The 14732-nt window shown below is 40.8% G+C and overlaps 1 protein-coding gene across 1 annotated transcript in view; it reads left to right on the top strand.

Moving 5' to 3' along the window:
- The first annotated feature begins 1723 nt into the window (after positions 1–1723).
- slc22a16 (solute carrier family 22 member 16) overlaps positions 1724–14732 on the top strand; it is a 13913-nt gene continuing 904 nt past the window's right edge. Inside the window, exons 1-7 of the mRNA XM_015942713.3 lie at positions 1724–1882; positions 2893–3372; positions 5008–5125; positions 6875–7433; positions 9839–9966; positions 13959–14068; positions 14253–14352. Of these exons, the coding sequence (XP_015798199.3) occupies positions 1839–1882; positions 2893–3372; positions 5008–5125; positions 6875–7433; positions 9839–9966; positions 13959–14068; positions 14253–14352 (1539 nt within the window). The 5' untranslated portion in view covers positions 1724–1838. The remainder of the gene's footprint in view (positions 1883–2892; positions 3373–5007; positions 5126–6874; positions 7434–9838; positions 9967–13958; positions 14069–14252; positions 14353–14732) is intronic.

Raw genomic sequence — 14732 nt, forward strand, 5'->3', positions numbered from 1 at the left:
TTAAAGTTAATTTAAGTCCACACATTATTTAATCCCAGAGGACTGACCCATATTAGCTATCTCCCTGCTGTTTGTTTTCCATCTGAGATGTGAGCAATCCTGCTGGATCCACCCAAAGCAAGGTGCACTGAATCAACACACCAACTTGTCAATCATTAATCGCTGCTTTTGGAGAAGTAGAGGTGCACGCATTGGAGTAAAAATAACTCAGTTCATGAGATGGTTTAAGCGTCTGTTGCGTAAAAGTCACTGTCATCCACAGACTCTGATTATGTGTGCATCTGTGCAGCATGCTTGCACATTTATTTAGTAAATTATAGCTAAACGATTAAATCACTCATGTTTCTGATGAGTATCATCATTTAGTTGCAGATTAAATCAATTCACTGTAAACCCAAAAGTTCAAAATAATCAAATATATTGAGTAGATAAAACTCATAATTTAATAATTTGTTTTTACAACTCAAATGTGTTGAGCTTGTTCAACCTTTTCCTTGTTTTAAGTACATAGAACTCAAACGTTTTAATTAACCCGAACTATTTATTTTTTAAGTAAGCATAACTTAAATTAATCAACAACTTAACTTTAATGAGTAAAAGTAACCAAAAAATGATTGATTTATTATTTTGTTTCTATATTATTCCATTCAACTTCACGTCAGCCCTAAAGTGTGTTTGATAAACAGACTTGTATATTATTTTAAATATTTGTGGATTTACAAGAAAAACAACCGCAAACTAGCAATTCTGTTAGATTTCAGGAACAATAAACAACTGGTGGGGGAGGTGCATTGTAGGTAGTCATGTTTTCAGTTATTTTGCTTTATTTTGGGGTGTTTATGCATGTTTATTGTGGATGATTGTTGTTCTCAGTTATTATTTTGTTCAGTGTTGCAGATGTGGTGTTACTTTTTGTATCATGTTGGCACCATACTGTAAGTGAGGAGGTTGGTCAAAGTAATGCTGTACGGCTTGTTAATACTGTGGTTGTTCACACCAGAAGCTCTTGACTTGACTGAGTGTTCCACTTTCATTGACTGTTAGCATTTATGGGTGTGTGAGTCATGATCTGGTGTTAGTTACTGCCTTCACCAGCCCGCCACATTGTCATTTTTAAGTAAATTCAACCTATTTGGGTTAGGGTTTAATAGGTCCATTTAGAGTTCATATAAGTTATAATATTTAAGTTAGTAAAAACATGTAAAAAAGTTCTAATAAAATAAAATATGCAAGTTTAGTGAAATTAAACTTTGTAAGTTGCTTAAGTACTAAGCTATGGGTTTGAGGTAGTTAAATGCTTTGATTTTATTCAGGTCATATTTTTAAGTCATGATAAACTTATAGTTTTTAGATAGTTAACTTAAAAATTATTAGGTAATCAGTTTCCTCATAAATTTTGAGTTCATTGAACTTATTCGGGGTTACAGTGTTGAGTGGGTGTTGTTGGGTTCCATTTTAGCCAAATAACGTTTCAGATTTGTTCTTTTAATTTCCTTAACCTGCTGCAAAGTTCAAAATTGGAAGGAAATTGTGTAAAATGTATATTTTTTCATGCATATATTTAATTTCTTATCGTTAGTCTCACTAAAAAGAAAACAAAATAATAAAAAGAACCATGATTCAAAACCGTAATTAAAAATGGTTGCTAACTTAAAAAAAATACATCATGTTCTAGGATTTCCGCTGCTGCTTGGCCGGTGCGCATGGAGACGTGAGTGTTTACGTGCGTAAGTCTTTGCGCACCTCCCACCCTGGTGGTGGACCTTTTCGGTGCCAAGGCGCTCATAGATCCGCTAACCGCCGGGGAGAAACCCACCGGGAGCCTGGAGCCGCTAAACATGACAGTAGAGAGGATATTCGACGAGCTCGGGCATTTCAAAAGGTAACAAAAACATCAAAAAGTCTTTCAAACCTTGCTTTTTCTCTCTCTCCGTGTGTCTGTGTGGTCTCTAGATCAGCATCCGGTTAAGCTTGAGCATAAATCAAGATTTTCAATTGCATAAAAAGGGAGAAAAAGGTTTAAACTAAAAGCTAAATTTGAACTTCACAAAAGTTCTTTGACATTTCTCTTTCAATTAATCCTTTTTGTTTGCATTACAGTGGGAAAAAGCACACACGTTTTTACGCGTTTCCCCCACATTTCTAACATTTCCCCTTAAATTTATCAAATGACCAAAGTAGTGTTCTAGATTTCTGTACGTTTCTCAGGTGTGTTAATTGTAAATGTGAGGGTTTTCTCAGGTTCTTGAAAATGCTTAGAATTTATTTTCAAAGTTTCAAAAGTACACAAATCTTTAATTAAGACGTTCAAACTTAATAACATGATGAGTAGAAAGAAACCAGAGTTTAAAAGGATATTTGTTCGTACTACATTAAAGCAAATGTGTATTTCAATATATGGTGTGAAATTATGGAATAACCTGGAAGATGAATTAAAAAAATGTACAACTACTGATCAATTCAAAAAAATGTATAAAGATAAAATGCTAAAACCGTATGATTTGGTGAGTTGAGGATGGAGGATTAATTTTTTAGTAGTGATATTATTTGTGGAAGTAAGAGAGCGGTTTATTTTTTGTGTATAAGGCTATTTTGTACTCTTTGTTATTTATCTTGTCTTAGTTAAAGGGGGTAGGTCATATAAGATTTTTTCTTCTTCCTCCCCCTATTTCACTTGAATGCTTATATTCTAATTTGAAGTTTGTATATTTAAACTTTGAGTGAAATAAATTATTGAATTGAATTGAATTGAACTGTTGTAGCACAAAACTCTTATAGGTCAAAAAGAACCCTGCAAGTTAAAAAAGTCACATTTACAGTTACTGTACCCTAATATGTTTCGAATCAATTGTAAGTTTCTACTTCTGCCTATTTTCTCCATTTTGTGTCCAGATATCAGGCACGTCTTTATTTCGCAGCAGTCTTCCAGGCCGTAGCATGTGGAATTCACTATTTGGCCTCAGTTTTCCTGGTGGAAACTCCAAACTTTGTGTGTGGCGCCCCTGGCAACATCACTGCCGTCCTGTACGATAACATTACAGGGTCTAGCCTGGAGGACATCCTACCTGTCATCGGGTCTGGGAGTGGCGGACCCTTGGTGGTGAGGACAGCTGAAGGGGAGCAGTGGGAGCTGAGCCGGTGCCGCTGTGCTTTACGCATAAAACCCAAAGACTTCATCTACGAGTTTAGCGGCAACAAAACTGTGAGAGAATGCAGCGGGAGCTTTGTTTACGACCACACCGAGGTGCACCAAAGCATCGTGACAGACTGGGACTTGGTGTGTGACAGAGAGTGGTTGGCCAAGCTGTGTCAGCCTACCTTCATGCTGGGGGTTCTGATTGGAGCTCTGGTGTTTGGAGACATGGCCGACAGGTGAGCATGTTCTTACAGAAACCTTCACATGGAATTAATGTTATAACACCACAAGACTGCTTGCACGCCGGCATCTGTTTTAAATGCTGTTCTGTCATGAATCTTTAAATGAAAGTGCTTGAATACTTTAAATGCATGTTCACTTTTGCAGAATGACTGAAGAAGGGATGATTAGGCTGGAGAAAAGCAGGAAATGAGGGAGTCAGATTGGTTGTTGACAGGGTTTGGAGATCAACAAGCATTCTGGGAACATATGAGCTGAGTTTGGACAGATGAGAGTGACAGGGCCAAACAGCTGAGAATTGAAAGTTGTGATTCCTCTTTCAACCAGTTGTTAAAAGTGGAATTACAGCTGTCGTAAACAACCCTGCTGCAGCCTGCTGTAGCTAGTGCTAACAACGAGCTAACTCTGACATGAGCCAGCTAATACTAAAATAAACAGCAAAGTAAAAAGATCCACACTTATTTACAAGTCCAGTAGCAACAAAGCCAGGTCACCATCAGTCCGTGAGTTTGTAGCCTCCCTCAAACTAGCACTGGTCGTGCCAATGTTCACTCTGGTTTCAGCTCTTTGCTTTGCCTCTAAACACATTACTCTTATTTACTTCCAGGCTCCGCCATGACGCCAACAAAAAAGCAAACTTCTTCTTTTTCTTCTTCTTGTGCTTTTTATTGACAATCGGCAAACTGAAAATGCTAACTGCTAGCATAACAGCTAAGAGCCATTAAACTGGTAAAGAGCTCCACCTATAGGGCACCTAACCATGCCACAAAACTGTGCAGTATCTGGTCTTCAGAGGGCTGCAGAATGGTGTCGAATATGAAACTGGTCAAGTTTCTAACTCAACAATCACTGAGATCAACGTTAAAGCTCTAGCTTAATGTTTAAAAACTGTTTAGTGTTTCTTTAACTACAAGACCAGGATCAGTTACTGATGGATTAGATTGTTTTAGTCCACACTGAATAAACCTTCCTGCCCTACATTGTGTCTGGCCTTCCACTCACAGCATACAAAGTGACCTCCAGATGAACACACTCATTGTGAGGTTAAGGCCGATATTTCTTCACTTTCACCGTGTTTTGTCCAACAAAAACCTTCTGCCAGCTCTGGACTTGTGCCAAAACCACTCAGCAGTTGTCCTCAGCTTGACTCAGTGTATGTTTATAATTAGCAGTCACCAAAGCGTCGTGGTCGGAAAAAACATTTTAGTTTGACTTTCTTTTTTACTGTCAGATCCTTCTGTTTTTTTAATAGAAAAGCAATCCTGATAACAGCTATTTTGGCAGATATCGGGGTCGAGAAACACAATTGTCTTTATTTCTTCTCTTACAAAAAACACACAGGAACATTGAGGTTTTCAAAATAAGAGACGATTATTTTTTCATCGATTTGTTCAACAGTTTCTTATTTTTAATATTTTTAATGGTTAACTTCCAAAATATACAAATTATCCAGCAGTAAGTTATGTCTTGACAGGTTTTGATTAGGTAAAAATCTTACAATATCCAGAGTTCACATTTTAAGAAGATTGCAGACGCCATTTACAGCAGCATCATGCTGATTATACATCTTTTAAATGTGTTTATTAAATAAAAAGTCTCTAACTGCATCTTTCTCTGCCCCTCTCTAACAGAGTGGGCCGTGTGAGGATTCTGATGTTTACCAGCCTCTGTCAGTTTGGACTCGGGGTCTCCGTGGCTTTCTCTTTAAACTACTTTTTCTTTGTGGTTCTCCGCTTCCTGCTCGCTATGGTGAGTTCAGTAAAGAGAGCACGAGAACGTCGGTGCGGACATCTGTTTGCATTTGAAAAAAGACTCACTTCTGGAGCTATTCAAGCAGCAACATGATCATAGAGCAGTTAAGTTTTTCTCCAGTGTGCATCGCTCCGAGCCAAACCCCCCCAATTCATCTCTTTAAATAAGTTCATTTAATGTATTTCTGTTGGCGGACATGTTTCCTTTAATTGTATGATTTGATTTGTTTCAGGAATAAGACTTGTTTACTTCATGAAAAGATGACGCTAGCTTTCGAGTGACCCTGAACACACAACATTGTTTTGAAAAGAAACGTTTTTCTGTTGATGTCCTTGCCCCTCATGATGATAACAACATGTGTTTGGGGTTTGTGGAGCTCATTTGTTTTTGCAGTAGCTTTTACATCTAATCACTGGGAGCGAAGTTCATGAGAAAAAATAAATAATAAGAATAATAATAGGTTAAAAAAGCCTTCCAGACTCATTGCTATTACTTTAAAGCGTGGATTTGTTTTTCTCTTTCCTGCTCACAAAGCAAACATATTTGAGTATTTACAGTATAAACATGACCTTAACATTGAAGATTGAGTTTATATTTATAACAGTTTTTATTATAATCAGATTCATAAACTGGATCTTCAGTAAATGACAGCTATAAAACACAACCAGCTTGTGTCTTAAAGAAAGGCTCGTTAGTTAAATGTGTGATTAGCTGAAAAATCATTTTTTAACAATTATTTCTGATTGTAATCGGTCAATCTGAGTTTTTCACCCATGCTGAATATGAAAATAGTCTCCTATTACCGATGCATTACTTTCTGATAGTAAACAGACGGTGAAACTCTAGGATTTAAAAATCCTGACAGATCTACGTCACACTGTCCCTTAACATTCATGGTCTCACCCATCTTGACTCACGATGGGGAAGGCTGTTGGTGGTTTAGCGTCCAGGAAAAATCCGTGCTAGTGGAAGCTAACAATTAGCATGAGCAACTTCACCACACAGCAGAACTCCTCCATGCTTTTGTTATTTGTGGAGATAAAACTTCAATGCTGCAGAGCAAACTGAGTCAATGGTAGAGTCGCGTCGCTAGCTCCTGGAACTGGTGCACTGGAGCTTTCCCCAGAGTACTACTAGAGACCACTCCAAATGTATTGATTAAACAAGTGAACCAACGAGTTTCACATGAACATCTCTGCTTCCATTTACACCACATTACACCATATGAACAGCCATCACATAAAGAGTTAAAGATGTTAACAAGAAATCTTTATAGCTGGAGGTATGAAAAATGACCTAGTCACTTCCACCCTCCTCCACCCCACCCCATCTGCTACAGCTGTTGTTTTTTACTTCAAGTCAGATTCCAGTGTTAACCTCCTACAGGCTCTATAGTCTCTGCTGCAGAAAAGTGTCGTCGGTCACACTTTGGTGATGTAAAAATTTCATTCAGGCTGAATTAACTTACAAACCTGACTTAAGACCACTTATAAACTGACCCGGGCCTGGCCTGTTGAGTCTTGTGGTGCGTTTTGGTCATTAAAACATCAAAGAGCTGAAAATGTGCTTTCAGCTTGATTAAAAACGGACACAGCGTGCTCATGAGTGCATTAAATGTTTAATCAGTTCCATACGCTCGTTAAAACAAGAACCACATGTACCAGACTCTGCAGGTTCTAATCCCATCACACATTTCTTTTTGTTCTTCTCACGTTTTCTCATCCTTCTGTGCTTGTCTCTCACCAGGTTTCCAGCGGCTACCTAGTGGTGGTGTTTGTGTATGTGACAGAGTTCACTGGCATCAAGGTACGCACGTGGACCTCCATGCACGTTCATGCAGCCTTTGCGGTCGGCATCATGGTGGTGGCTCTGACTGGCTATCTAGTTCGAGTCTGGTGGATTTACCAAATCATCCTCTCCATTTGCACCTCACCTTTCCTCCTTTTTTGCTGGAAATTTCCTGAGACGCCATTTTATTTAATGGCAAAAGGCCATTTCAAGGAGACTCAGACCCTGTTGGAGACAATCGCTCGCATCAACGGCGTTGAGTGCAGGCTGAAGGCAGAGGAACTCTTGGAGGCGGAGAAGACAGAAAACAGTAAAGCCCTGCTGCTGCAGGACAAAGAGAGGCCGTCAAAGCCTGAGAAGAAGCTGTCCATCCTGGATCTGTTCGGAAGCTGGAGGATGGCGGGACGGACGTGCACAGTTTGGGCCATTTGGTTTATTGGCAGCTTGGGCTACTATGTCTTCTCCTTAGGCTCAGTCTACCTCGGGGGAAACCAGTACATTAACCTCTTTCTTGCTGGTAAGTAATGAGCTGAGGAGTTTTAATGAAAGAGAAAGGTGATAACAGATCTCTAGAATCAGATCCAGTAAATCTGAGACCATGGTCTTGAGTCAGATCAGGGTAGAATGCCTTCTCCAGGTCAGGGATGAGATCCTGTTTCAAGTGGAGGAGTCTAAATATCTCTGGGTCTTGTTCACAAGTGAGGGGAAGATGGAGCACAAAATCGATTGTCACGAGTTGGTGTAGGAGGATGTTTAGGACCCAAGATGCAGATAACCAGATGAACGAGGCAGGAGGTGGATGATGAAAAATAAAGCCTTTATTTAGGAGTAGTCCAAGAGGCAGGGAGCCAAAACCAAAAATCCAAAAATCTAAACTGAGTAATCAAAAACACTAGAGAACTGGAAACACTGGAATCACTAGAAGCTAGGAACAGGAACGAGACGAGACTGACACAAACAATGGACCGACAAAACACAGACAGGGTTTTATACACTGGGGAGGATGAGAGGGAGATGAACTGCAGGTGAGTGGAGAGAGAGAGACCAGGTGAACTCAATTACTAATCAGGGAGGAAACTAACATTACCTAAGAATAAAATCTAAAGACAAGAAGAGCAGGAAACATAACTAATAATTTAAGGGGGGGAGAAAAACCACAAACACCGGTGGGAAAAACACACCAAAGAGACTAATAACATGAACAGCTGTAACTAAAGGAAAATGACCTAAGAGAAAAACCTAAAGACCAGAAGGGCAGCAAACATAACTAATATTCTAAGGGGGAAGCTGAAACTAAAGGAAAACACTACAGAAAGAAAAACTACAGGGGCGTGATTAAAGGGGGCCAAGGGAGCACAGGACCTGGGAGGGGGATGACTGAGGAGGGAAACCTAGAGGACTGAAGATCTGGGGACAAATGGAGAACACAAGGAGACACATGAGGGGAGACGCAGACGCAGGCCATGACGTCGATAAGCGGATTGGTGCTGCGTCTGCAGTGATACAGGTCTGTTGCGGTGACGAGAGAGCTGAGCTGGAAGTCAAAGCTCTTGGTCGATCTGTGTTCCAAACCTCACGAGCTTTGGGTAGTGGCCGAAAGAATGAGATTGCGGGTACAAGCAGCAAAATGAGTTTTCTCTGCAGAATGTCTGGGCTTTCCTTTAGAGATAGGGTGAGAAGTTTGGTCATTTGGGGGGGGTTCTGAGTAGACCCACTGCTCCTCCCAATCAAGAGGAGCCAGTTGAGGTGGCTTGCGCATCTGATCAGGAAGCCTCCCTGGTCAGATTTTCTGGGTACACGCAACAGGGAAGACCCAAGACACGCTGGAGGGACTATATTTCATTTCTCCAAGGTAGGGTTGTGGGGGGAACCGGTACCTGCAACATGTTCTAGTTCTATTTGGGGCGCCACATAAGGTTCCTAGGCCTGTGAGAGTATATAGCCTTTCCAGTGCATTCTAAGTCTGTATCCCTGCTCTGGTATTCCTGTGGGAAATGCCTGGAAGACTGATCAGGATCTCCTCAGTTGACTCCTATTGAGGAGGAGCATTTGCGCCACTCATGATGGAGCTCCTCACCAAACCTTATACTAAACGCAGACACCCCTTGAAGCTCATTTTGGCCTCTTGTATTCAGGATCTTGTTCTTTTGGTCATGATCCACATCTCATGGCCATAGGTGATGGTTGGGACACAAAAGAACTGGCGTCTGTTGCTTCAAACCTTTTTTCAACATGGCAAACCAGGGCCTTGTAGCCCCTGTCCATTGGTCCATCTTGTTTTCTGTTCTACCACCTCCGAAGAATAAGACACCAAGACACTTGGACTCCTCCTCATGAGGCAGACTCATTCCCCACCGGGAGGGTGTTTGTGCAACAAGCTGAAGTTCTAATTAGATTTCAACTCACTTAACGTTTCATAGAAGAAAAAAAGTTCAGGGGTGCCTAAACTTTTCCATGCTTCTGCTTTAGTGTCTTCCATAGTGACGTTGAGGGCAAAGATAATTATTTGCTGTTCTCCAGATTGCTTCCTCCTCTGTTTATAGCAACAGAGACTGGAATCAGGCTGTGAGCAATAAAGGAAAACTGGTAAATAGCTTCCACATGGCATCTAATTAGGAAAATAAGATTTGTGCTGTAATAGACGTCTTATCCAATAGATCACTGAAACATGATGGGTTTCGAGAGAGCATGTTTCTGCTCAGATTATTTTCCTGTAAATTAGTTGGTCAAATGCACATTTGCCCTCTAAAGGAGAAGTTTCATACAATTCTGCCACATTTCCTCAGTCCAGTCTTATAGCTGAAGCCATTATTCAGGGCTGCTCTTTACCCACAGTTATTTTAGGTCATCAGATTGAATGTCACCATGTGTCAGTGATGCAACCACCTTTGACCATAGGCTGCTGTGATTGGCTGTGTCCAGGTGCTGTGGAGATCCCCTCCTATCTGATTGGCTGTTTTGCGATGGATCGGATTGGAAGGAAGAAGACGTGTGCCCCAGCGCTGCTGCTGGCCGGGGTCGCGTGTATGCTCATCATAGCAGTACCGGCTGTATGTACACAGACAAATACCTTGTGTTTTAAGCATTTGTTTCATGACATTTAAAAGGCTAATTCAGTGAGGGTCTAGTTTCTGAGTAACATTTTAGAACAGTTGCGGCCCTATCAGCGGCGAGATTCGTGGCATAATTTAGCTTCAGAGCAGAAAAAGGATCAGCTGTTTTTAAAAGTATTTCCTGCTGTTGCACAGTTTGTTTTCACTCCTACACTACTATTTATTGCCTGTAGTCCGGGCCACAGAGAGGTCACTGTTGAGCTCTGATATATGACACTTCCAGTTCCCAGTGAGAGTGTGCTCTGACCCTTATTAACACTCATAACTTGGGCCTTGCATCCAAGTAAATACAAAGTCTAATGAAGTGGAAAGTAGCTCCATGGATACAGTAGAAACTGTGCATCTTTTTATATTCTGCTCTCTATAAAGCAAACATTAAAGAGCAAGTCACCCCCAAATCACATTTTTTTGCTGATAAACTATATAAAGGAGTGTCTAATCATGCTACAGACACGTGTCGTCAATAATTTGGCAGTTCAGTGCATCTTGGTTAAAATTCAAATATTCTGCCTAAAACTGTCAGTGTTGTGCCGTCGTCAGGGAAAAATTCTGCACTGTATTTGAATTTAAATCTGCCATTGTGAGCCTGTGTGTGTGTGTATTTGTTAGCGGCTCCGCCCTCTCGGTCTGCCAAGCAACAGCATTTGTTGCATTTTTCAAACATGAAGTGGGAGTGAAGTAAGTTTATTGTTGGGGGTGACTTGCTCTTTAAAGGCACACTATGCAACTTTTTCATATTTTAAATCATTTTCTTGAGCCAATACGTGCTAAAGTGACCCTTTACTGGGTTAATGAAATGTCACTCAGACCCCACCGCCCTTCAGAGTATCTGGACCAGTCCTTGTTAGTCAAAAGTAAATCTGGAGCTGACATGCTAGCGCTGGAGTCTGCTTCCAGCACATGATTCCTGCATGTTTAGATCATGAACACTGTTGATTGGTTTGATTTAGTGATGAACCGCTCCTGGAGGAATCAATGAAGCCTGAAAAGACATTTCAGCAGTTAGATTAGGGCAGGGTTATTCAATTCTGGGCCTCGAGGGCCGGTATCCAGCATGTCTTAGTGGTTTCTCTAGTCCAACACACTAGATTTGGTGGTTGAATCACCTGTGCAGCAGCTCATCAGGCTCTGCAGAAGCCTGTTAATCACCTGCTGATTGAAATCAGGCGTGTTCAAGCAGGGTTAAAACCAAAACATGCTGGATACTGGCCCTCGTGGCCTGTAATTGGATAGCCCTGGATTAAGGTGTTGAAAAGAGGAGCGCACAGCAAGAAGAGCTTCACCGTTGATTTTACGACAGTGAGTTAAAACAGACTCTAGGGGGTGAAAGCTAAAACTGCCTAGTGCGCCTATGCAAATGTTTACATTCCAGAATGGAAAAAACATAAGCCCATGTTAGTTTGATGAACACTTTCTAAAGTAACCATAGAAGGGAGGAGCCTTAAAGAGCAAGTTCACTGGGGAACTGATCGGTCAGTCTGAGTTTCACATGCATACTGAATGTGAAAACGATCTTGAACCCATATTTCCTGGATTAGTTGCTCAAAGACGGGATTAGAAAAAGCCACGCTCTCAATTTGCTTTCATGGACTCATCCTCACTCGCAACCACGGAAGTCTGTGATTTTTGCCGCCAGGAGAGAGCAGAGCGGGTATTAGGTTAGGAGAAGCTAACCGTTAGCATTAGCAACTCCACTACATCCACACTCCTTCAGGCTTGAGCTATTTGTGGAGATAAAACATCACAGATGCAAAGCAAGAAAATACAATGTTGTTTAGTTGTTAGCCAATCAGAGGCGAGATTTCAGAATATCATGAATAATTATGAGTAAAACTTCCAATCCTGCCGTTTTTCTGCCCCCAACTTTCGTTTCCTGAAACAGGAGCGCAAGAGCTTTTTTTCTCCCCACAGATTAATTTGGACTAGAGAGCTTTAAACTGGGCATTTGCATAGTTTTACTAATTAAACCTGGCTAATCTGGGAGTTAGACTGAATGCTGCACTAGTTTTTATCTCAGGAGGTATTCACAATCCCTGCAGTATTTTGACAGAATCTGGAAATGACAGCCAGAGCTTTTGTGACACACGTTCCACTGTGGCAAACTTATCTGGATAATTGGCATCTGCATTGGATTTTATAACATTCTCTTCACAACAGAGTCCTCTGACAGAAATAAGTCAGCTAATGTTCCATCTCAGGGAGGACGGAAATTTATTTTACTTCAAACAGCTCAGTGTGTGGCTACAGTCACCCACATCAATGCAGCCTAAAAATTAGGTTTGTAGGGTTCAGGTCAAATATATAAATAACCTCTTTGTGGGTGGGGTTATATCACACAAGCTGTGTTGATGTGGCGTCACATAGAGAGACCAAAGCTGTGTTTCTGTAAACGGTAGAGCTGCAGCAGCACACAGAGAAACACTGTTTGTTCTTAACAAGCATTATTTAGTATTTTATCTGTATTGTTTGCATAGACAGCACCATGAACATCAGCTGTAACTAACAGGTTAAAAAAATGCTTGTTTAAAGTCCCATAGTCATCATCACACACTGGTGAAATTCATCTCCACATTTGACCCATCCCCATGGGGGAGCAGTGAGCTGCGCTCTGGAATTATTTGGTGGTTAACCCCCACATCCAACCCCTTGAAGCTGAGTGGCAGGCAGGGAGGCATTGGGTCCCTTTTTAAAGTCTTTGGTATGACCCTACCGGGAATCGAACCCCGATCTGCCAGTCCCAGGGCAGACTAGGGATGAGTACCTTTGACATTTGAATCGATCCGGTACTAATTCCCGGTACCTATGAATCGATACCGGTACTTAACCAATTTTCGATACTTTTGAGTGTTTATTATTTTAATTCTCTTTTATAATTAAATATATATTTTTCGCAATATATAACAATATTTGATAAATATCACGATAAATAACATACAACGGTTTGTATTTTAACATCGTCCTTGTAGTTTTATAAGCTGATAATTAAACTGAAGCAAACATCTTTACTGTGAACTAAATTTACTGTGTATCTTCATTCCTTTTGCCGTCCTTTTTCATTTGATTTTTCCTACTGGGAAGTTAGAATTTCCGAGGCGAACGCACCATTAGCTGATAACGGTGGCAATGGAAGCTAACATATCAAGCTAACGTTATCTTAAACAGTTTATTTAGCTGCTGGAGCAGATTAAAACGATGATGCCTCACACTTAGATCGTTGTCACTGGTTTCGTCTTCACCCGTCACATTTAGTAAAGTGAAGCCAAACTTTAGAGCACATTCATGTTCTTCTAGTCAGGAATTCGGAGTTCCGAGGAGAAAGCGAACGCACCATTAGCGAAACCGAAGCTAACATATCAAGCTAATTATATTTACCTACCGGAGCAGATTAAGATGAGGATGTCTCACTTAGATCGTTGTCGCTGGTTTCATCATCCAGTTACCCATCACATTTAGTGAAGTGGACCCAAGCTTTAGCGTGCGTTTTTTCTACCATGCTGCTCTGTTTACAACTGGTTCGCAGCGAGCGACGACATAACGCTCTTGCGTATGCGCAGCTGTCTTGACAAGTTCTCGTTATGATGGACTGGTACCGAAATGAGGCACCGTTTCAAATGAAGTGAATCGGTGCTCGGTCGGTACTATGGAATTCGGTCGGTACCTTAAAAAGTACCGAATTCGGTACCCATCGCTATCAGACACTCTACTACTAGGGCACTAAGCTGATTATCTATATTCTTTTGACACCTTATTTATACCAGCCCCCATTATAGCCTACCTGACCTTATTATTTCCCTCAGAAAAAAAGAAGCATATTCCTATACAAAAACAAAACCTGAAGTTTGAATTCTGGGTATGATTAATAAAAAATGTTTCTAAAGAGCTTATCTTTTATTTGCATACATATTTGTTTACATGTCTGGTCTCTACAGGACAACAACGCTCTTGCTGTTGTTCTCAGCATGATAGGAAAGTTTGCTGTGGCGATTGCCTTTGGTCTCATCTACTTGTACACCTGCGAGCTTTACCCAACTATCATCAGGTGAGATGCAGTCAGAACATATCAGAAGAAGTCTGATCTGTGTTTTCTATATCAAATTTTGTACAAATACATTCTAAAACAAAACTTTTCAAGCATATAAATCGGATTATTGATGCTGTTTATGTTTTTTTTTACCCTGTTTTGATCAAATCGCTGATGTGGATCGCACGTTTTCCTCCCTCAGGTCTCTGGCTGTGGGCAGTGGCAGTATGATGTGTCGTGTCGGCAGTGTGGTGGCTCCTTTCTGCGTGTATCTAGCAGATGTCTGGATCTATCTACCTCAGGTACACAAGCTCACTGTTTCTTTCTTGTAAACTTTTCAGATCAGTGCACATTGTTCAGCAAGTTGTCACCAGATTATTCTGGGGGACAAAAGGATGAAATATCTTTTCATTATTTACAGGGAGACAAAGCAGTTTTGGCTTGCTTTTAGCACCCCCTAGTGTCCGCTATTGAAATCAGTAGTGAAAATCTTCTTGCTGTGTCTTTTAACCCTCTCAGGATCAAGTTAAGTTTTGATAAAAGGACGAACGACTAAGTTCTTCAGGGGTACTTCTCAGTAAAAAAATGCTCATGAAATACGTATGTGGAGTAACCAGGTAGGTAGGTTTTAATGTAGCAGATCTGTAATGCCTGCCTCCAGAGGGTTAAACGTCTTAATCTA

Source organism: Nothobranchius furzeri, chromosome 2, assembly GCF_043380555.1.
Source record: "Nothobranchius furzeri strain GRZ-AD chromosome 2, NfurGRZ-RIMD1, whole genome shotgun sequence".
Taxonomy (NCBI): Eukaryota; Metazoa; Chordata; class Actinopteri; order Cyprinodontiformes; family Nothobranchiidae; genus Nothobranchius; species Nothobranchius furzeri.